We start from the raw sequence: 22,984 nt of genomic DNA on the forward strand, positions 1-22,984 counted from the left end.
ATGGGCAAACACAGTTTTCTTCTCATCTTCTTATTACCCTTCGTTCTTGAACACACAATTCCTTTAGTGTGTGAAGCTAGCGATGATGATATTCAAGATCATAAACTTTACATCATATACATGGGTTCACTTCCAGTTGAGAGAGATTCTTCTAATTATTATTCTCCAACCTCTCACCACCTCAGCATGTTGCAACAGGTTGTGGGTGCAAGCGATGTGACAAAGCACCATGTTAGAAGCTACAAGAGGAGCTTCAACGGTTTTGCAGCGAAACTCAGTGAAAAACAGAAAGAAATGATTGCTGCCATGGACGGTGTTATTTCAGTTTTTCCAAGCAAAACTCTTCAGATTCAAACGACGAGGTCATGGGACTTCATAGGGTTCCGGGAATCAGTTAAAAGACAACAAAAAGAGGAGAGTGACTTGGTGATCGGAATCATTGACAGCGGAATCTGGCCAGAATCTGATAGTTTCAGCAACCAAGGTGGTAACCCTTACCATTTTTTATTTAACTTAATTTTTTTCTTTTTTTAAAGGATTTTGTTTTTGAAAGGAAAAAGTTTTGATCTTGGGGGATATTTTGTTTGACTTGAATTGAAGAAATATGGTTAATATTTATGTTCTAAAAACAATGCTATTATTTAATTTTTTTTCTTCATAAAAAAATTATTTTGTTTTGATCTCTCTCTCTGTATTTTGTGCATAGATATAAAAAAATATTAATTACCCATTAGTATTTTCCAATGTACCCAAAAAAAATCAGACACGTTTTCTTTTTTACAAAAAAATGTTATTAAAAATACCCACTTAGGATTGGCACTTAATTATTTACTAAAAATATTATTTGACTTAATACACTTAAAAATTTGTTCATACTTGTAATTGAAATTTAAAATTTTTCTCCATCTTAAATATAAAAATATGTATACATGATGTTTAAAAGTCAATAAAAAAATTCATTTTAAAAAATACGTTTTATAAGAAAATTTTGATTAAAAGTTTAGAATTGATCATACACTTTCTACTTTAATTTAGAACTAATATTTTAATTTTCAAAAATAAATTATTTTTTTAAAATGGATTACATAATATAATAATCATAATAATATGTATTTTATCCCTCCATTCCATTGTGTTTCACAAATTATCAAAAAACTTATCCAATTTTGATTATTATTTTTTAATATTAATGACTAAATAATTATGTATTCCTTTTTAAATATTTTTCATCAATAAGTATTCGCTAATATTATTTCATTAAATCAATTAGACTATTTGACATTTTTTCTTTAAATAATAATTATTAAAAATTAATTTATTACTTATTCACAATTTAAATATAATATATACTATATATAATACATGTACGATGCACGAGTTTATTTATAATATTTTATTACATTATAAAATATTATTATTGTTTCAATAAATATTTTTTATTATAACATATTTTAAAATGAATTTAATTTTTATGCACAGACGACCGTGTTTTACACAATTATTTAATCGCATTCCTCCATTTTGGTAGTTCATAATTAATTTTGAATTTAATAATGTTTCAAATAGGAAATGCAAAGATGTGATTGAATGACTTTGTAAAACTTTTTACACTCTCAGTGTATAAAAATTTTCTTTCATTAAATCTTTTTTTAAAATATAAGATAATTGTTTTATGACATTTTATTAGTTATTATTAGATTTCTCATTCTGTATATAATAACTATTACTCAAGTTTAATATTTTTTTATATACAAATGTTAGTTGCTAGTAATGTTAGTAAATTAGTCATCCTCACGGTTCAAACCCTAAACCGTTCACTCTCCAAAACTCTTATGTCCTTAGCTCTTACCCCTTTAGCTAACCTTTAGGACCTCAAATTTAATAATTGATCTTTAATAGTTAGCATTGAGAGTATTTTTGAAATTTAGTAATTTATTTATTTAATAATATAAAAAATCATTCACTTATTTTAGATATTTTGAATTAAGTAATAGGTATTGGTTATCATCAAAAAAGTTGTAACAACATTTTTTATAATTTGTTTTCGGAAAAATCATTTGTTTGGAGGGACCGCCATAGTTTTCTAAAAGGTTCACACATGTTAAAACCAAGAAAAATAAATCAATTTTAACTCTTAGAATTATAATAGAAATGAAAAATGAAAATTACTCTCATGAGATTCTAAATAGACTTCTAAGTAAGTGTAATTAATCCCTTCTTCAAAACTTTGATGAAGGTGATTTATACAACTTCTCCCTCCTCTTACTTTTTTCATCATAATTTTTTTCTACATTTTACTACATCCATGGAGTATCTACTTTGCATATGCTACATTTTACTACTTATCCTTACCCTAATGGACTAATAGGATTTTTTATGAATAAATAAATAATTAAAATATAAGATTTATAGCCCACTTATCTTATATCATTGGTCCACATGAACTAGAAGTATTTAACCAAAATTTTGTCTAAGGTCATTTAGACAACCCCTTATTTTATGAGTCATTGCTCTTTGTTTTTTTCAGGTGGTCTTATTCCGGAAAAATGGAAGGGTCATTGCAAAGGTGGTGCTAACTTCACTTGCAACAACAAGATTATCGGGGCACGAGTCAATAGCCCTCATTACAGTGTTACAGTAGATGACAACACTGTAAGAGATAGTATGGGTCACGGAACCCACACTGCCTCAACGGCGGCTGGAAACATTGTCACCGGTGCAAGCTACTATAGACTCGCAGGAGGCACTGCAAGAGGAGCAGTTCCATCTGCAAGGATAGCTGCATACAAAGTTTGCTATAAACAAGGATGCACCGACGCTAATATTTTAGCAGCTTTCGATGATGCCATAGCTGATGGAGTCGACATCATCAGCATCTCAATCGGAGGTGACAAAGTCGTTGACTTAGCAAAGGACGCTACCGCAATTGGTTCCTTCCATGCAATGGAGAGAGGGATTCTCACAGTGCATTCTGCAGGGAACTCTGGTCCTGCTTCAGCCTCTATTTGTAGTGTGGTGCCGTGGTTGTTGACTGTCGCAGCTAGCACCACAGATCGCCAGTTCATTGACAAGGTGATTTACAGGAGAAAAAACTTATATTAATATATATCTGCTGTTAATAATATTTATATTATTTCATTCAGTTATTTATTGTAATTATTCTTGCTTAATATGTCAAATTTTTGCTTCCTTAATTACTAATTTTTCTGGTTCTGTGTGGTGAAGGTGGTTCTCGAGAATGGGATGACATTGATTGGAAGGTCAGTGAATGCCGCCATTTCAAATGGGACAAAGTTTCCTATTGCTAAGTGGAATGCAAGTGATGAAATATGCAGAGGATTCTTTGACTTGTGTCAATGTATAGGAAGCGAGAGCGTGAAGGGAAAGGTGGTTTTATGCGAAGGTATGATGAATGATGAAGCGGCTTATTTAGACGGTGCAGTTGGTTCAATCACCGAGGATTTATCGAACCCCGATAATGACGTGTCTTTTGTCACTTATTTTCCTTCAGTGAACCTAAATCCAAAAGACTACGTTGTTGTCCAAAACTACACAAATTCAGCAAAAAATCCTAAAGTTGAGATATTGAAGAGTGAGATTTTCAAAGATCGCAGCGCTCCGAAGGTTGGTAGCTTCTCATCCCGTGGGCCGAATCCCTTGATTCCGGAGATCATGAAACCAGATGTGAGTGCCCCCGGGGTGGATATCTTGGCTGCGTGGTCACCAGAAGCATCACCCTCATCGTATGTTAGCGACCAGAGAAAGGTAAGGTACAATGTGTTGTCTGGAACATCAATGGCATGTCCTCATGTCACTGGAGTAGCCGCGTATGTGAAATCATTTCACCCGGATTGGTCACCGGCGGCTATTAAATCCGCAATCATGACTACATCAGATCCCTTGAATGGGAATTATAATATGATTGGTGAGTTCTCTTATGGAGCTGGGAATGTCAATCCAGTAAAAGCTACTGACCCTGGGCTTGTATATGACATTTCCAAGACAGACTATGACAAAATTCATTGCAACTATGGTTATAAGGTTGTTGCTGGAGCTAATTCAGCTAGTTGTCATGGCTTGGTGAAAGATTTAAACTACCCTGCAATAACTGTAAATGTTGAGCCTTTAAAGCCTTACATTATCAAGGTTAATAGAATAGTGACGAATGTTGGATTTCCTCACAACTCGACCTACAAGGCTATTGTCTCGCCGAATCCGAAAATGAACATCACGGTGGAGCCTGAGGTTCTGAAGTTCGAGTCGTTGTATGAGAAAAAATCTTTTGTTGTCACTGTAGCTGGAGGAGGATTGCAAAGAGATAGTGCAATTTCCTCATCACTTGTGTGGTCAGATGGCAAACATAATGTGAAGAGTCCAATTATTGTGCTTGTTTCATAGAAGGCACTGTGAAATCTAGCGTAAATTACTATCATGTAAGCCATAAATCTAAACAGATTATAGAAATACATCGAAACATTCAATATAGGTAAGGCCTGATAGTATAAGTTTATTAGTTATGTTATTAGTTATGGCAAACATCTTGTATTTAATTTATTTGCATGTATTGGGTAATACTCCCTGTGCATTGCTAGCTCCCACTAGTACATAGATTAATAATTACTAGTACCGCGTCATGCACGAATGGAATAAGAGTATATTAACGGCATTTTTATGTTTTTTTCTTGTTTTTTTTTATTTATCAAAAAACGTATACAAAGTCTATTTAAGTTTTTTTATTCTAATCCTAGGTACATTCTAATTCTTTTTTTTTCTAATTTATTATGCTTTGAATCAACATAACAAAATCATGTCCCGTAAGATAGCTCAAGTGGTAAGAGATGGGGACATATGGGTTGGGTAGGGGGAGATCCAAGGATCAATTCCTGGCGGGTGCAATTTATCGTTCCGATGTACCAAAAAAAGCATACCAAAATTATTTTTATCTTCCAGATGTATATACAAAAACATAAAATACAAAATTTTTGAGTTAATTTCCAAATCAATCCTTTAAAACTATTTGATATCAAATTTTTGTTATTTTTTATATAAAAAAGGCTTAAATACTTTTTTGGTCCTTGAAATTGTAAAGAGAAACAAACACGGTCCTTGTAAAATATTCGCATCAAATTGGGTCCCTAAAATTGTATTTTTAATCTAATTAAGTCCTTTTCCTCAATTTTGACTAGTCATTGATCCAACGGCAAGCCTAGTCAGTTAAAGATGGCCACGTGGACTTTTTCACATCAATTTTAGACGTCCCTTGAAAAATATTTTAATCAATTTTAGTCTTTGTTCTTCAACTTTCCTTTTCCTCCATAACTCAAATTCTTAAACCCATAAATTCAAAACCCTAAAAAAATTATATGTTCATCATATTCTCCTTGTTCTTTCTTTTGAATTTATGAGATTTGAGTTATAGAGGAAGAGGAAGAAGATGAAGGTGGAAGAACAGGGCCTAAAATTGATTAAATTTGTTTTCAAGGGACTAAATTGATGTCAAAAAGTCAACGTGGCCGTCCTTAGCTAACTAGGCTTGCCACTGGACCGTTGATCGGTCAAAATTGAGCAAAATGACTTAATTAGATTAAAAAACAATTTTATGAACTCAATTTGATGCGAAGATTTTACAAGGACCAGATTTGATTCCCTTTACAATTTCAAGACCAAAAGGTTATTTAAGCCTATAAAAAATAAGCATAATCATTAAAAAAAGACTTTGTGAACATCTATATCTATATACTTATTAAAAGAAAACCATTATCCACAAGAAATTAACACATGGCATTCCAAGATTGAGTTTCTTCCCACCCCTCTCTCTAGCTGACAAGTGTCACAGCTAGAGAGACTTTCACAAATTAATTATACAAACTGATTTCCTTATAACTTTGATTCTTTGTCCCCTATTAAATGTAATAATTATAAAGGAGCCATGAGCCTCTCCAAAATAGAATTAATGCACAACCCATTATAAAGGAGATGCCGAACCAACCAAAAGCCCACAACGATGAAACAATTAAAAGGCTCATAATTGGAAAATAAAATGAAAAATTGTGGCTGAGTGGAAATTGGTCAATGCATTTACAACGTATGCCTTAAATTTCGCAAACGGACATATTAGGAGAACTAATCACATTTTTCTGAAAAGTCTTGGAAGATAAGTAATTAAATACAGAGACTTATTTTGGAGTGTTTATTTCTATGTTTTAATAAATTCAGTTGGCATAATTTTTTGTTTTTTTATTATTTTATAGAAAAATTGAACTAAAGCATTTTTTTTCCAAAATCTAATCCCTGCTTGATTTTTTTCAAATTAAGAAAAAAACGGAAAATTTCTTAAAAAAATAGCTTCAATCAAGAAAATCAATGTGTTAAAGTTAAAAAAAATAAATTGGTACAAAATATCAAGTTAAACACATTTAGTGTTTATTTCTATGTTTTAATAAATTAATTTGGCATAGATTTTCTTTTTTTAATATTTAATATAAAAATTGAATAAAAGCATTTTTTTGTCAAAATTTGATCTCTGCTTGATTTGTTTCAAATTTAAAAAAAAAACGGGGAGGGTGTTTTAAAAATAGATATTCACTCAGGAAATTATAAATGATCTTAATTGTATATTTTAATAAAAACTAAAAATGAAATAATCAAGGTCAATATTTAAGGAAAAATTAATACGACCAGGAAATAATATTGTTGTTTCAAATCTTTCATTAATAATATTAATTTGAAAGCAATTTTAAAAGTCATTAAGTTCAGATTTTAAACCATTACAAGTTATAGCCACAATTAGTGAAACAAAATTTATTCCATAATTAACGTTTTATTAGTTTTTTTATGGAAACAAATAAATGCACGGCAAAAGGAATTAATTAAGAAAATTAGCGTAAATGAGTTTTGTATGTAGTGTTTAGTTCTATGTTTTAATAAATTCAGTGGGCATAAATTTTAGTTGTTTTAATATTTTATAAAAAACTTGAATTAAAGCATTTTTTTCAAAATTTGATCCCTGCTTTATTTGTTTCAAATTAAAAAAAAACGGAAAAATTCTTAAAAATATAGCTTCAATCAGGAAAATCAATGTGTTAAAGTTGAAAAAAATAAATTGGTACAAAATATCACGTTAAACACATTTAGTGTTTATTTCTATGTTTTAATAAATTGATTTGACATAAATTTTCATTTTTTGTAATATCTAATATAAAAATTGAATTAAAGCATTTTTTTTGTCAAAATCTGATCTCTGCTTGATTTGTTTCAAATTAAAAAAAAAAACCGGAAGAGTGTTTTAAAAAAAGGTATTTTCTCAGGAAATTATAAATGCTCTCAATTATATATTTTAATAAAAACTAAAAATGAAATAATCAAGGTCAATATTTAAGGAAAAATTAATACCTATAGAAAATAATATTGTTGTTTCAAATCTTTCATTAATAATTTTAATTTGAAAATAATTTTAAAGGTCAATAAGTTCAGATTTTAAACCCTTAAAAGTTACAGCCACAATTAGTGTGACATAATTTACTCCGTATCAAAGCTAATACGTTTGGAATCAATTACGTAAGGACCTAGAAATTTCATCCCAAAAAATATATATAATGCACGGTGGTAAGCATCAGTCTGCATTCACCTACTCCATGGAACCAAGCAAGAATGGAGGTTCTAGTGAGGCCAGGGCAAAGAGAAAGACAATATTATCAAATAGAAGAAATTGTGGTATCTCATCAAGTTCATCCAAACCCAATTGTTCTACCTTAGATATCAATACTCAAGCTCTACACACACCTGCTACAATTTTAAGAAAATCATTCTCAATTCCTGCAAAGAGCTCTTCGAAAAATCAGTCCCAACAAGTTATCAATAGCATTGCAAAAAAACTCATGGCTAAAGCACGTCAGCCCCTTTCAAACGATGAAAATTATCCAATCATTGGTAATGTATATGGTTTTTTGTTTTGTTTTTTAGAGTGGTTATAATCGTTATCTTTGGTATACATTCAGTGTGAATCATTTAATTTTATAATTTTTTGTTGTAGGATCCAACATTATTGACAAAACTCCATTAGGATATTCATCTATATTAGTGCCCTCCCTATCAGTGGAAAATTCCAACTACAGTACCCCATTTACTTCAAAAGAAGCCAGAGCAAAGAGAAAATATGTTCTCTCGCACATAAAGGGGGTAATAAATCTGCAAGGTCGATTCAGACCGAGGGCAATATTAATGAGGATCTTTCTAATCATGAAGGTTTGAGTATTTGAGTCAAGTGATTGAAACAAGTCAAGTAACTGAAATGAGCAATAATGTTGTCCCCGTAAATTCAATAACTGGTGACGGAACACTAAGCAGCGATGATGATATGTCAGGTTATTTTAAATATCTTTTCCCTTAGCATTCCATATTTTTCCCAATATCTACCATGGTTATTATTTTGGTTTATATACCATTATAACTCTTATATTTAACCTTTGGTTGCATGACATAAAATGCAGATGCAGAAAACGCTGAATCTGAAGACAATTACCCAATAGAAGAGCTCATCCCAGAGATCCCTCCAAACATTATTGTTTTGCTTAAAAAGGCTGAAGATACATGTTCACTATTTCATTTATTTAATTTTATTTATTTGAAAAAGGTTTTAATATATAATTGTATTTATAATTTATTAAAAACACATTTTATACAATTTGCAGAAATACTTGACTTGGGTGATCCTACGTCTATTTGTTTCTATTGTAATGCTCTAATATGGCTTGATGAGAAAACTGGGAAAATAAAATCCTCTGGACAAGCTACATTTTCATTGTGTTGTTTAAAAGGAAAAGTTACCCTTCCTTATCTACGCAACCCGCCATCTTTATTACTGGATTTATGGATAGACAAAGATCCTAGAGCTAAGAATTTTAAGGAAAATATCAGAGTATATAACAGCATGTTCGCATTTACCTCTATGGGTGGTAAGGTTCAAACTTCTATTAATGACGGAGGCGGGCCTCCACAATTTGTCCTATGCGGTCAAAACTATCATCGAATAGGAAGCTTAATTCCGCAAGTAGGTCAACCCCCAAAATTTGCTCAATTGTATTTATACGATACACAAAACGAAACAAAAAATCGGATGAAAATTCTTAGGTAACACAAAATTTAATATTATACGTATTGTCATTAGATATATATTACGCCATGTATATCTTTATTTGTAATTATTTAATCTTTTTTTTTTAACATTGTGCAGCTCTAACGGTGTTGGAAAAGGGCTTGATAATTCATTGGTTGAGGATTTAAAAAACATGATTGACCATACCAATGTGCTTGCTAGAGTTTTTCGGCAAGTTCGTGATCATCTATCTTCTGATGATACTTCTCAACTCTCTGTGCGTCTTTTTCGAGCAAGGGGAAATGATCCCAGAACCTATAATATGCCTACGGCTGATGGGGTTGCAGCATTGATCGTTGGTGACTTTGATGATATGCAATTTGGTAGGGATGTTGTTGTTAAATTGAGATATGGTTTCTTGACAAAAATCCACGAGATGCATACTGCATTCATCCCACTGCAGTACCCTTTACTTTTTCTTTATGGAGAAGATGGATTTCGTGAGGACATTCCTATTAGTGAACTATTCAGGAACATGGGTACTTATAAAAGACACACTGTTTCTTTGAGGCACCTATGTTGAACAAACATTGCTTTGAAGCTTTGGACAGATCTCTAAATGACATTATGAAGGCTAGATCTACTTATGGTTATGACATTCCATTCGTAGGGAAAGTTGTGGTACTAGGAGGCGACTTTAGACAAATACTCCCAGTTATTTCCAAAGGAAGTCGTTCGGAGATTGTGGGTTATGCTATCAATTCTTCATATTTATGGAAGCATAGCAAGGTAATGAAATTGACTGTTAATATGAGATTGCAAAATGCTAACTCATCTTCTTCATCAGCAGAAATAAAAGAGTTTGCTGATTGGTTGCTTCAAGTGGGAGACGGAACAATAACAACCATTGATGAAGCTGAATCACTCATTGAGATTCCTCCAGATCTTCTTATTGAACCGTGTAAGGAGGAATTGGTCTATTCACATACATGTTTGAACCTATTCTCTGTTATTTGATATTCTACATATATATCTACACAATAAACGTGATCGCCGTGCAACGCACGGGTAAAACTGACTAGTATATCTTAATGGTAGAAAAGTCTCAATTGACTTTTATTAATTATTCTAATGTTGTTAAAAACCATTAAATACCAAATTAATACAATAGTTACTTTTGAAAAAAGTCACAATTGACTTTTGTTAATTATTATAATGTCACTAATAACTATTAAATACAATATTAATGCATTAATTATTTTTTAAAATATGAAATTGTTTAATATTTAAATTACTAAAAATGAGAAAATATGAATATGACATTATCTACCTACTAATTATAGTATGAGAGAGAAAACCTATGAAAAAATGCATAGAATGAGAGGGGTGACACTTGTCGTAGTTGCCACTTTTTAGTTTCAGAAATAGTATAGTATAAGATAGGATAATAAACTGAGAAGTTAATAAATACTCCCTCCGTTCCTTATTATAAGACCATTTTTTAGTGTTTTTCTTGTTCCTAAATATAAGTCCATTTACAATATCAATGAAGCATTAATTATTTTTTCCCAAAACTATCCTTATATTTAATATGAAAGAGACAATGAGATTTTGAAATAATAACTTTGAGAGAGAAATTTATAAGAAATTAAATAAGGGTAATCTAGGAAAGTGAATAAATTCTTTTACAAATTTATTGCTTGTAACTACTTTTCTTAATCTAAGAGAATTGAGTAAAATAGACTTATAAATAGGAACAGAGGGAGTCATAAAGAGAGAATAAATTAATTAATATGAAAGATAAAAAAATTAAATTAAGTTTTAATTCTCAAAAGAAAGTGACATGCATATTTTTTACAATAAGAACGACAAACATTAATGACATATTTTATTTGTGGCTCAAAAAAGTATGGTGCTTGCTGTGGTACCTTAAGCCAGACTAAGGTGTGGTACCCAAAATGAGCCGGTTCAACAATAAAGACTCATGTACTGGTTAAAATTTTGATTGTGTTCTATCGTAGTAATGCAGCGTTCCATTCTTAGGGACGTGAGATTTGAAAGTTGTGTTTTCTGAGCTCTGTGCATCCATCTATCATGATCATTTTACGCGCATCTCCATCACTATCATTCGTTTCCACCACTCGTACATTTTTAATCAAAAAATGAATTTCATGAGATAAAGTTAATTGACAAGTAAAGTAAAATCTAAAAATGTAGTATTTACCTTGAATAACATGATATTAATCTATAGAATTACTTAATGGGGTACCATACCCAACAAAAATTGAGGGTACCACAGAATTTACCAAAAAGTATTGCATAATTGGTAAATAATTGGGATACTTAAGCATCTATTTCAAAGCTTAATCCTTGAGCGTTGTGTGTGGAGGTTGATTTATTTGGAGAACTTATCCACTCAATGTAATCTCATAGTCTTAAAGGAATTATTCTTATAACTAACAATTGTGGATGGTTGGATGCATTTGCTAAACTACCTAACTTTAAAATATGGATTAATAATCAAATTAGTCTTTAATTTTGTAAGTGAGTTTGATGTTAATTAGTTCTTCAGTGGAAAAATAATATTTAGTGGCGGTCAAAAACTGCCAATAAATGTCATTTTGACTGCTAGTAAATGTTATTTTTTCGCTGAGGGACTAAAATCAAACTCATTTACAAAACCAATGACTAATTTTATTGTTAACACTTAAAATAATAAGAGAACAAAAACAATAAAATAAAGTGTGTAAGGAAAAAAATATCTATATACATAAACTAAAAATATATTTAAACTATTAATAAAAAAATTTAAAAATAAAGTAATTAATTAATATGAAAATATAAAATAAAATAAAATATTAAATACTAATTTCCTAAATTAAATTAAAACATTAACTACATATTTTCTTGCCAATTAATTTTCTGCTCACATAATAAATATGACCTCTTTCATACGTGTATATATAACAGTAGTGATGATATCCCATTAACCTCACTCACTCACAACCATCGTACAAACCTTACAATGGGAAAACACAGTTTTCTTCTCATCTTATTACCCTTCGTTCTTACACACACAATTCCTTTAGTGTGTGAAGCTAGCAAAGATGATATTCAAGATCATAAACTTTACATCATATACATGGGTTCACTTCCAGATGAGAGAGATTCTTCTAATTATTATTCCCCAACCTCTCACCACGTCAGCATGTTGCAACAAGTTGTGGGTGCAAGGGACGTGAGAAGGCACCATGTTAGAAGCTACAAGAGGAGCTTCAATGGTTTTGCAGCAAAGCTCAGTGAAAAACAGAGAGAAATAATCGTTGGCATGGATGGTGTCGTTTCGGTTTTTCCAAGCGAGACTCTTCAGATTCAAACAACGAGGTCATGGGACTTTCTGGGGTTCCATGAATCAGTTAAAAGACAACACAAAAAAGAGAGTGATTTGGTGATTGGAGTTATTGACACTGGAATATGGCCAGAATCAGATATTTTTAAATATAATTTTTTAATTTAAAGGAATATAGTTACTTTAAGCCATCATCTATTTTTAAATATAATTTTTTAATTTAAAGGAATATAGTTTTATTTAAAAGAGTTAAAGAGAAGTTCTTTTATTCTTATAAAAGCTGTTTTCCCCCCAATTTCGATATATCCACATTTTTTTATGAGAAATACTCATTGTTGCGAAAATTAATTTTTTTCTACATAATTTTAACGTAAACTATCTATTATGTCAAGTACCAAATTATTTATTATAACTTGTTAAAAAAAAAACAGAGCCAAATTATAACAAGTAGACAAGTAAGCTATTCTTGTGTTTCTTCCAAATATTACTCGTAACATCTAGCATTCCTCTTTTTGCTTATCTTATGAAGTAACGGAAAAAAAAATAAAAATTTCTTTCTAGTGATCCCTTACAAACACTTCTCAGTAGGCGTTATTTTTTTTAAACTGAAATATTTACAATTACAATTATGATATGTAAACACTAGATTACATTTTATCTTTTTCTCTATTATATGTTTAACTTATCATATCACATCGTATATCATATTAAATGTGTCTTTCTTCTCTTACTTGTACAACATCCATTGAGTGTGTATTAAACATTTTCAAACTTTTCTCACAATTATTTTATGATTTATTAATTTCCTTTATGTTTTTCAGGTGTTGGTCCTATTCCGGCAAATTGGAAGGGTCATTGCAAAGGTGGCGCTAACTTCACTTGCAACAACAAGATCATCGGGGCACGAGTCTACGGACTAGCACAAGGCACTGTAAGAGACACTATTGGTCACGGAACCCACGCTGCCTCAATCGCAGCAGGAAACATTGTCACCGGTGCAAGCTTCTACGGACTAGCACAAGGCACTGCAAGAGGAGCAGTCCCATCTGCAAGGATTGCTGCATACAAAACCTGCTCCTCAAAAGGTTGCCCCGCTGATAACGTGTTAGCTGCTTTCGATGATGCCATCGCTGATGGCGTCAACATCATCAGCATCTCACTCGCAGGATACAAAGCTGTTGACTTTGTGAATGACCCCATCGCAATTGGTTCCTTCCATGCCATGGAGAAAGGGATTCTAACAGTGCAAGCTGTAGGGAACTCAGGTCCAGTTTCACGTTCTGTTATTAGTGTGGCACCGTGGTTGCTCAGTGTTGCAGCAAGCACCATAGATCGTCAATTCATTGACAAGGTGACCACCCAGAGAAAAATTATACATTTATATTCGCTCCTAAAAATATTATATTGTCTCATTCAGTTAGTCATTTTTAGTGTTGCTTAATATATCAAATTTCCGCTTCCTTACTAACTTTTTCTGGTTTTGTTTCGTGAAGGTGATTCTTGGGAATGAGATGACATTGATTGGAAGGTCTGTTAATGGCGTCGTTTCAAATGGGACAAAATTTCCTATTGTTAAGCAGAATGCTAGTGATGATAAATGCAAAAAGTTCTCTGATGTGTGTGAATGTTTAGGACGTGAGCAGGTGAAGGGGAAAATTGTTTTATGTGGAGGAATCGCGAAAGATATAGCGGCTTTTGATAATGGTGCAGTTGGTTCAATCACGACGGATATAAATTTCCCAGACAATGATGTGTTGTCTCTGGTGACTTATTTGCCTTCAATGAACCTGAATTCGAAAGACTATGCTATTGTCCAAAACTACACAAATTCTGCAAACAATCCTGAAGCTGAGATATTGAAGAGCGAGATATCTGAAGACCGTAGTGCTCCAAAAGTTATTTTTTTCTCTTCTCGTGGGCCAAATCCCTTGATTCCAGAGATTTTGAAACCAGACGTGAGTGCCCCCGGTGTGGATATCTTGGCTGCGTGGTCACCTGAAGCGACACCCTCAGAATATTCAAGTGATAAGAGAAAGGTCAATTACAATGTATTGTATGGTACATCAATGGCATGTCCTCATGTTGCTGGAGTAGCCGCATATTTGAAATCATTTCACCCAAATTGGTCACGGGCGGCTATTAAATCCGCAATCATGACCACTGCGGATCCCTTCAATGGGAATTATAATCTGACTGGTGAGTTCTCTTATGGAGCTGGGAATGTCAATCCAGTAAAAGCTACTAACCCTGGGCTTGTATATGACATTTCTAAGAAAGACTATGTCAAAATGCTTTGCAACTATGGTTATAGTGCTAAGAAAGTTAAGATTATTGCTGGAGCTCATTCAGCTAGTTGTCATGGAGTAGCACACGATAGAACCTTGGTGAAAGATTTAAACTACCCTGCAATAACGGTAAACGTTGAGCCTTTGGAGCCTTACATTATCAAGTTTAATAGAATAGTGACGAATGTTGGCTTTCCTCACAACTCGACCTACAAGGCTATTGTCTCGCCGAATCCGAAAATGAATATCACGGTGGAGCCTAAGGTTTTGAGGTTCAAATCGTTGCATGAGAAACATTCTTTTGTTGTCACTGTTGCTGGAGGAGGATTGCAAAGAGGTAGTGCCGTTTCCTCATCACTAGTGTGGTCAGATGGCAAGCATAATGTGAAGAGTCCAATTATTGTGTTTGTCTCTTAGAACAGGTTATGGCACTTTAGAATCTCAAATAAATTAATGTAGTTATATCCTTTCACTGAGTTAGACAAGCCATGTTAGCAAACTATGATGTTGTGTATATCTTTCAGATGTCATATCATATTTGATTGGTGTGGAAGTTTTTTGCCTATACGGCTTTAGCTTTGCTAATGAAGTTGGCATTACAAACAAGAGAATATATAATCAACCAGCATATCTTCAGTACAATTCACGTGTGTATTATCTTTGAGATATAAAAATCTATCTATAGTATAAACATTTAGAGTTTCTTAGAACTAATGTGATGACTAATGTGATGTAGTGTTGCTTTAGATACAAATAACGTAATTTGCAACAAGAGAATGCAGGGGGGGGGGGGAGAGAAAGAAATAAAAAAACCAAAGCAGGGGAAACACAGAAATACAAAACAGCAAGAAGCAGAATTCCAACGAATTGAAAAGGGGCACCCTCGGCAAAGCCTTCCATAGGACCAACAATGAAAGGCCTCCAAAATCAGAGTAGCTTCACCAACAATAGTCCACTAGCAGGGGAAAAAACACCATATTCATGTCCATTTGCAGAATCAAACAAAGCACATAATCATTTATCATTTCAACAACCTCCAATGTAGCAGCCAATATTGTATCTTGAAAGAAATTAAAATCAGACATGTTGTGTGAAAGTTCTAGTTATACATAATTAATCAACCTCATCAATGGGTCCATCTCTTGGATGTGGTTCACAATGTTGTTCATTCAGCTCAAGCTCGACACCGCCAAAGGGAAGCTTCAGCATGTGGTAGATCAGGGCCCATTTTCAACGTCGCAGGCCAAAATTATTAAGTGACCCTAAAACCAACACTACATTATCCATTATTGACTCTTGATCAGATATTAACTAACTTCCCACAACAACACCCCTCTCCACCCTTAAACCCCGCTTCGTTGGACAGTAAATGATCCTTTTCAAAATCAATTAATTGTACGAAATCAAATTATTCAATGATTGGGCTAAGGTTTCAGCTTCATGCTGATCTTTGAATTCTTGTGATAGTGAAGCATCACTCCAACTTCCTTCCTCCTCTGAATGAACATCTTCAACTCCATTAAAAGACTATATGGATGATTCACCAACATGAGTAACGTGCACTCCTGACTTATGTCCTTAGCAAAACTGGCACCATAGAAAATGTTGTTGATCTTCTTTCTAGCCTTCCATTTTCTATGGTGAAGCCCGATTTGTTTGTCAAGCCGGAATGATGTTCTAGGCTACACAATCACCTTCCATAGGAATTCGTATCTTTGTCGATCAAATTTATTTTCCCAAATTCAAAATTAATTGTTGAAAGCATTCACAACTCCATAAACTTAATTGTATAAAATCGCATCGAACCCAGATAATGATGTAGCCTTGAACATCATTCGGGTTCCTCAAACGAATCTCCTCAAATAACTCACCTAACCAATTCTTACCTTTGATCTCAGACCTCTTCTAGTTTTTCATCAGTGTGGCCCTGTCAACAACACCAAATTGTCCCCTTAGATACCTAACTTGTATTTATTAGAATTACAGAAGCCTAACTCAACTTAAAATTTAGCTCAAGAGTTGAGGCATGAGGGTTGTTCTACCCTTTATAAACACTTGTTTGTTCATATTTCTAAGCTCTAGCCAATGTGAAACTTCTGACAATTATATTATAATAATATCTATTCGTTTTACTTTATTAATAAACCCATGACTTTTGATAATTGAGGGGGGCCCATTACAATCAATGTCTGAAACTCAAGAAGCACCAATAATGTTCTAGCTAGTGCATAACATGTTGGTGGGAACCGGGAAAACATATTTTAAGAGAAGGCCTTGCAACTTAATTATAAATCCATGTTTTTACTTCTGCCCCTATATATATAATAAGCATGGTCATGTTTGACCATTTTACCTTTAACATTCTTTCAAAGGAAAGGAATCTTCCTCTTTTGAAATTCTGCAAAGCCAAACATATATCCTCAATGCAAAACAATTCGCGGTCCTACATTCACATAAAAAGAGTTGTTGCCACAACTCTATGCTCACAAAAGGTGGGAGCTTTATTTATTTTTTATTAGGTCAAGAAATACCCATACAAGTAAAAATATAAAATATGTTTGGGCTAAGTTTCTAGATGCTTTTTTAGATTTCATGAACTGCATTTATTTGGTTTCCTTTTCAAGATTGATTTTAATTTTGTTGAGGGTTATGAAATTTATTTTTCGATTTCAGTTTTTGAAACTGTTTACACTTATGCTCTTTGGATTTTTACCAGTTAATAAAATTGTATTAATTTGGTAATATATATTGACCAATTAATACTCGAAATAGAAAACTTCCTAAACACAGTCAGCAAAAAAACACTAAGAAAATCTTTATGGACAAAGAAGAAGAAAACGTGATGGGGTTTGGACTTTGGTGGTTGTTGGTAGTGGGAGAGGTTGGAAGAGAAGGTTGTTGTTTGAATATTCTAAAATGGGATTTTGTCAGCGAGCGGGGCTGGTTGTGTCTAGATATAGGGAGCGTTGTGGTTTGGTCTTGGTGTGGTTTTCTCGATCACTAACTTACCTACACTTTTTCCGTCGTTAATTGATTTGGTCTGCATAAATAAAAATTTATTTTACTACGAATAAAAATGTCTAAGTGAAATTCTTGTCGGCAACAAAATGAGCATTTTATTGTCTTTAAAATCATCATATTTTATAATTTATAGAAAGTGAGAAAAAAGAGGGAGGAGGAGGAAGATTTTTGAGTAAGAAAGTACCCAAACTCCTATATACAGGTTACTGACGGTAGCTTATTGTATTTAGAGGTTACTAATGGTTTTGGCCTTCAGTTAATTCGTCGGAAACTAATTTTTAAAAGTCTGTGGTAAAGCAGTAAATTCAAATTTTGAAATTACCGACGACCAAAGTTGTTGCTAACGAATTTTTAAGTTTTCTCTTAAAGTTCGTCAAGTTATTAGTAGGCGACAATATAAAATTTTGAAACTATGACGGGTTTTACCATTGGTAACAAGTTTTGGAATTTTTTAAAGCCCACCAAGTTATTGTAAGGCGAAAATTTCAAATTTTAAAATTACATATTGCTTTTTTCATTGATTATTTGGCGGTAACTAATCCGCCAAAAAACAATTTGTGGTCAAATTATCGATGACCTAGGTTGTTGGTGAGATTTTGTTTTTTTGTTTTTTAACATGTTACTAACGTCTTAACCGTCAGTAATAGCGAAATTTTACGACAGTTTTGGGACCGTCATTAGAATGTCATCAGTAATTCGGTGTTTCCTTGTAATGGTGTTGATGCTTTTGCCAGCAGAGCTTTCGGTACTGCAAGATGTTCAGACTAGGGCACATTCGCATGGCGTGGTATATGATTGTACAGAAGTTGTTGCCCTCAATCAAATTGCGCCAAGATTTGTGCGCAAAGGAGATTGTTGTAGAAACCTTGGTTGTCTGGTTTCTTGTTTGTTAGTTGGTCTAATTTGAGGGGTTTTGGGCTATGATTTTTGTTTTGGGTCTTTTGTTGTGCCTTGATTGTTGCTCCTTCAAGTGCTTATTTTAGGTTTGGTGGTTGGTGTTTTCCTTTCCTTTGTGGGTGATATGCTTGCCGAATTGATGTATTTATCGGGTGGTTATGGGTTTTGTTGGCTTTTTGTGTGAGTTTTCTTCCTTTTTTAGAAGGGTTGTATATGCTTTCTATATTTCATCATCTATATATATTTTTCTTTTAAAAAAACTATGTAAGACAAAGAACAGTTTAAATTGGATAACTATGAATTTCTAACATAAATTTGACACTATTGCTGTGAAATAATTCTAACACATTTCTAACAACAATCATAGGCAACAGTTATAATAACAACACTAAAGATTTAATTAACATAACAACACTAAAGATTTTAACTGACATAAATAAATAAAATATCAATAAGGGTACTTGGGTTGCAAAGGTCATTGTGGCGAAAGTCAACAACGGCGAGAGCGTGCCAAGGGAAGAGGGTTGGGATGGGACATCGAGGAGCTGATGAGCCAGTGGGAGGGCGATGGTAGAGGGTGAGGGCAGTGTGGGGGAGGAGTAGTGGTTGTAGCGAGGAGGGTGAGGGTGGGGCGACGTAGGAAGAGAGGTTACGAGTTAGAGGTAGGGTTTGAGACGTAAGGGAGAGAATAGAGATGAAGGCTTATAATGGGGGTGCAGAGGAGGAAACAATAATGGTTAAAAGAAGGCTAAAGGCTGAGGGACATGCCGACACTAAGCGTAAAGTTGTGTTGATTGGCGTACAGTTCCACATTAAAGTTGGTCAAAGTCAACGCTAGGCCTCGAGCCATGTACATAGAAACAGTACACTAAAAGACAAGCATCGATGTCGACCGACACAATTTCAAGGGAATATTAATGGCGTTCTACCAATTATACCCTTAACTTAATGGTGGTAGGAACATTGAAAGGTGAGAGCATTAATAAAAGAGATAAATGATATATTAGGAGGTTAACATTTTTAATAAAACAAAAACGTTAAATATTATTTCTTAATACATGTGTCACATCTTTAAAGTGTCCGTTATTAAAGAACGAAGAGAGTAAATATGACTACATAAAAATAAATTAAACATGGTCACTATGTCTCAAGAACAAGGTACGTAGTCCATTCATGACCTAGGGAGACGTTGGGGTGAATGGTCACTTTCGTCCCTATAGTTACAGGCGTCGGTCATATTAGTCCCTATTCTATAGAAATGTTGTTCGTAGTCCTTGAAGTTGCAAAACGTCGATCACGTTGGTCCCTGACTCTGCTTCTGTTAGTGAACGTTAACGGGAATGGTGATTTGGCACGTTAAGTATCCTAGTGGACTTGCCACGTGGATTGGAATGTTGGGGGGAAACTTAGAAGCTTCAATTTAGTCCTTGGCAAAAATCTCCAAATCAAAAAAACTCCAATTTCTCCATTATCTTCATCATCAACTCATTCCTCAGCACCTTCATTTCCACATCTGAAACCTTAGAACCAAAACTCATAAACAAAATAACTCTAAAATCACTTTCTTTCCCAAATCCTCCACCGAAACATGCATGGGTCTGAAGATGGAAGGTAGAGTGGCGTAGGAGTGGTGGGTTTGCAAGTTTAAGAGCTCTTGAACAGGTTTGTGAATAAGGTCATGGGTTCCTCTCCTTCCTTCCCTCTCTTTGCTTCATGGGTTCCTTAGGTGGATGAAGATGAAGATCTGAGCAAGGTCATGACTTGTCAAATCAGGATTTTGGGTTTGTGGGTTAGGGTTTTTTTGAATTTGAGATTTTTTAAAATTATAATTATCACTGTAATGGAAATAATGTGGATTTGGGCACATGGTTAATGCTCAGATGCCACTCAACAATTTCAAAAGGTTTTGGTTCAGGTCACAAGTCCCTTAACATGGAATGAGTTTTGGCTTTCCAGGGCAGGGAGCCTTGACCATTCTTACTTCAATCATCTTAGGTGTTGTTCTTTGTGTAAATGCATTTAGCAAGAACCACTGTTCGTAGGCACTTGTCTCCTGATTTGTTTCCTGTATTCTATTAAGATTAAATCAAATGAATACTTTTCTGCATCAATTTTCCAAATCCCCTACTAATTCCACTGTTGAATTTTCAAAAAAAAAAAGTGGATTTGGGCACCGCTTGCTGGAAATTGTGAGAAATTTATTCCTTGGGTTTTTAATTTGTTCCTTTGATGGAGGGGAAGGGGGAGGGGGAGGGGGAAGGGGAGATGAATGAGTTGATGATGAAGATTTTAATTTTTTTTTTATAATCTGGTTCATGAATGTGATGATGAAGAGAAATGAGAGTTTTTATCATGTTCAATTATCTTTTATGTGTAAGATGATGAGGAGGAAGAAGATGATGGAGAAATTGGAAGTTTTTCTGATTTGAGGATTTTTGTCAGGGACTAAATTGAAGCTTCTAAGTTCGCCCCCAACATTCCAATCCACGTGGCAAGTCCATTAGGACACTTAACGTGCCAAATCACCCTTCCCGTTAACGTTCACTAACGGGAGCAGAGCCAGGGACCAACGTGATCGACGTTTTGCAACTTCAGGGACTACGGGCGACATTTCTATAGAATAGGGACTAATATGTCCGACGCCTGTAACTATAGGGACGAAAGTGATCATTCACCCGAGACGTTATCTACTTTAAAGAAACATGACATGGATGTTCGTCACTTTCAACTTCCATTTTCAAATTTATAAATTCTGAACGAACGTTCACTAATAGAAACAACAAGAATAAAAAAAAAAAAAAAAGCACTTTTTTATGGTATTTTAAAATAAGAAGTGTGGACCAACCAACTAATTAATCAACAATTTTTTTTAAATCAAAAAATATTTCAACACGTGATTAAAACTCTCTACACATGGAGAATTAAGAACGTTCATGGAACCCACCAGAAATCAACGCTACCAATTAAATATCACACAATTTCTAATCTCTATGATTACTATCTATTCTTAACCTATATAAAGCAATAACATAATAGCAATAACATAATAGAAACGATACACACAAAGTCACAAAGGTGGAAATTAAGAAAGAAAACTAAAACCTTAAAGAAACATCGAACTTGCAAGCAATGATGGACACACATTACTGGAACAGCAATATGAATGCCGCATCCGACCACTTTGAAGCCATGGCAACGACGTCATTTCAGGACACACAGGCTCCGGCAGTAGGGGTGTTCTCCCGGAATCCGAGCTTCAAGAGCATCTTCTTGGCGGATAACTGGGCAGAGCTGCCATTGAAGGAGGATGATGCCGACGACATGGTCATCTACAGCGCGTTGAGAGAGGCTGCCACCACTGGTTGGCTACCCACCAACAATAACAATGGGGTGATGGAAGTTAACACGGTTGCGAAGATGGAAAATGAGAGTGAAAACTGCAGCAGTACAGGGGCACGTGGATCACGCACCCCCACGAAGAGAGGATGGAGCTACCGGGGCGTGCGGAAGAGACCGTGGGGCAAGTATGCCGCAGAGATAAGAGACCCCAAGAAGAACGGCTCAAGGGTGTGGCTTGGGACTTATGAAACAGCGGAGGATGCAGCTTTGGCTTATGATCGAGCCGCGTTCAAAATGCGCGGCTCAAAAGCTAAGCTAAATTTTCCACACTTGATTGGCTCAATATAATCTCAGCCCGTTAGAGGCATCCCCATGTCCGACACTTGTTGGTGAGATGTATGTTACCGTGCTGAGTTAAAATTTGATAGCCGCACTCTAGTTGAAGAGTTTTGATTCTTTCATACTTTTCTTTCATCTCATTTTCACTTATTTTTATCTCTCTTAACTTTGTATCGTGTCCTTTCATTCTCTCTTTTCTTTATTTCTCTAGCTTACTTGGTTTAAGTGAAGCAAATGTGTGAATAAAAACTTTTTGCTAGTTGAATGATAAGTGTGATAGTTTTCATCAACCATCGTGACCAACATATTATGATGAGATCGCATAAGTGTAATTATGACTATTTGCTTCCTAGTCATAAAACCCGAAATGCAATGATCAAATTTGTGTCACAGGTTTTCAATTCCAGGAACACAAACCTAAACACTTCCGAGAGTTTTAAAACTCCATATATGGTATTTTTAACATAATAAGTTCTTTTGCCCCTGAGTTTTAAAATTTAGAATATTTCTCAAATATGTGTTTCGGGTTTTCAGTTCCAGGAACATAAACCCAAACACTTCCGAATATTATATAATCCAATAAATGTTATTTTTAACACAATATGTTTTTTTCTTCCGGATTTTAAAATTGGTAATTTCTCAAAATGTGTTTTGGTTTTT

The 22,984-nt window shown here is 33.9% G+C and overlaps 3 protein-coding genes across 3 annotated transcripts; all 3 read left to right on the forward strand.

The window, feature by feature from the left end:
* On the forward strand, positions 1-5,872 carry LOC130743512 (subtilisin-like protease SBT4.3). Its single transcript, XM_057595763.1, has 4 exons — positions 1-487; positions 2,528-3,072; positions 3,226-4,383; positions 5,837-5,872. Exons 1-4 carry the CDS (start codon positions 1-3, stop codon positions 5,870-5,872), a joined length of 2,226 nt encoding a protein of 741 aa, XP_057451746.1.
* A 6,247-nt stretch (positions 5,873-12,119) lies between these two features.
* On the forward strand, positions 12,120-15,145 carry LOC130743513 (subtilisin-like protease SBT4.3). The gene is made up of 3 exons (XM_057595764.1): positions 12,120-12,592; positions 13,257-13,794; positions 13,937-15,145. The coding sequence occupies exons 1-3, from the start codon at positions 12,120-12,122 to the stop codon at positions 15,143-15,145; spliced, it is 2,220 nt and encodes a 739-aa protein (XP_057451747.1).
* Positions 15,146-21,719: 6,574 nt separating this feature from the next.
* LOC130748840 (ethylene-responsive transcription factor 13-like) lies at positions 21,720-22,719 on the forward strand. Its single transcript, XM_057602085.1, has one exon. The coding sequence runs from the start codon at positions 21,776-21,778 to the stop codon at positions 22,331-22,333; it is 558 nt and encodes a 185-aa protein (XP_057458068.1). The 5' UTR covers positions 21,720-21,775; the 3' UTR covers positions 22,334-22,719.
* Positions 22,720-22,984: the final 265 nt, after the last annotated feature.

Source organism: Lotus japonicus, chromosome 3 (genome assembly GCF_012489685.1).
Source record: "Lotus japonicus ecotype B-129 chromosome 3, LjGifu_v1.2".
In the NCBI taxonomy this organism is placed as follows: Eukaryota; Viridiplantae; Streptophyta; class Magnoliopsida; order Fabales; family Fabaceae; genus Lotus; species Lotus japonicus.

Coding starts and splice junctions, on each gene's coding strand:
- LOC130743512 (XM_057595763.1), top strand. CDS start 1: ATGGGCAAACACAGTTTTCTTCTCATCTTCTTATTACCCTTCGTTCTT. Junction 3,073..3,225: donor ATCGCCAGTTCATTGACAAG/GTGATTTACAGG, acceptor TGTGTGGTGAAG/GTGGTTCTCGAGAATGGGAT. Junction 4,384..5,836: donor ATGTGAAGAGTCCAATTATT/GTGCTTGTTTCA, acceptor CAAGTGTCACAG/CTAGAGAGACTTTCACAAAT.
- LOC130743513 (XM_057595764.1), top strand. CDS start 12,120: ATGGGAAAACACAGTTTTCTTCTCATCTTATTACCCTTCGTTCTTACA. Junction 12,593..13,256: donor CCAGAATCAGATATTTTTAA/ATATAATTTTTT, acceptor ATTTCCTTTATG/TTTTTCAGGTGTTGGTCCTA. Junction 13,795..13,936: donor ATCGTCAATTCATTGACAAG/GTGACCACCCAG, acceptor TGTTTCGTGAAG/GTGATTCTTGGGAATGAGAT.
- LOC130748840 (XM_057602085.1), top strand. CDS start 21,776: ATGATGGACACACATTACTGGAACAGCAATATGAATGCCGCATCCGAC.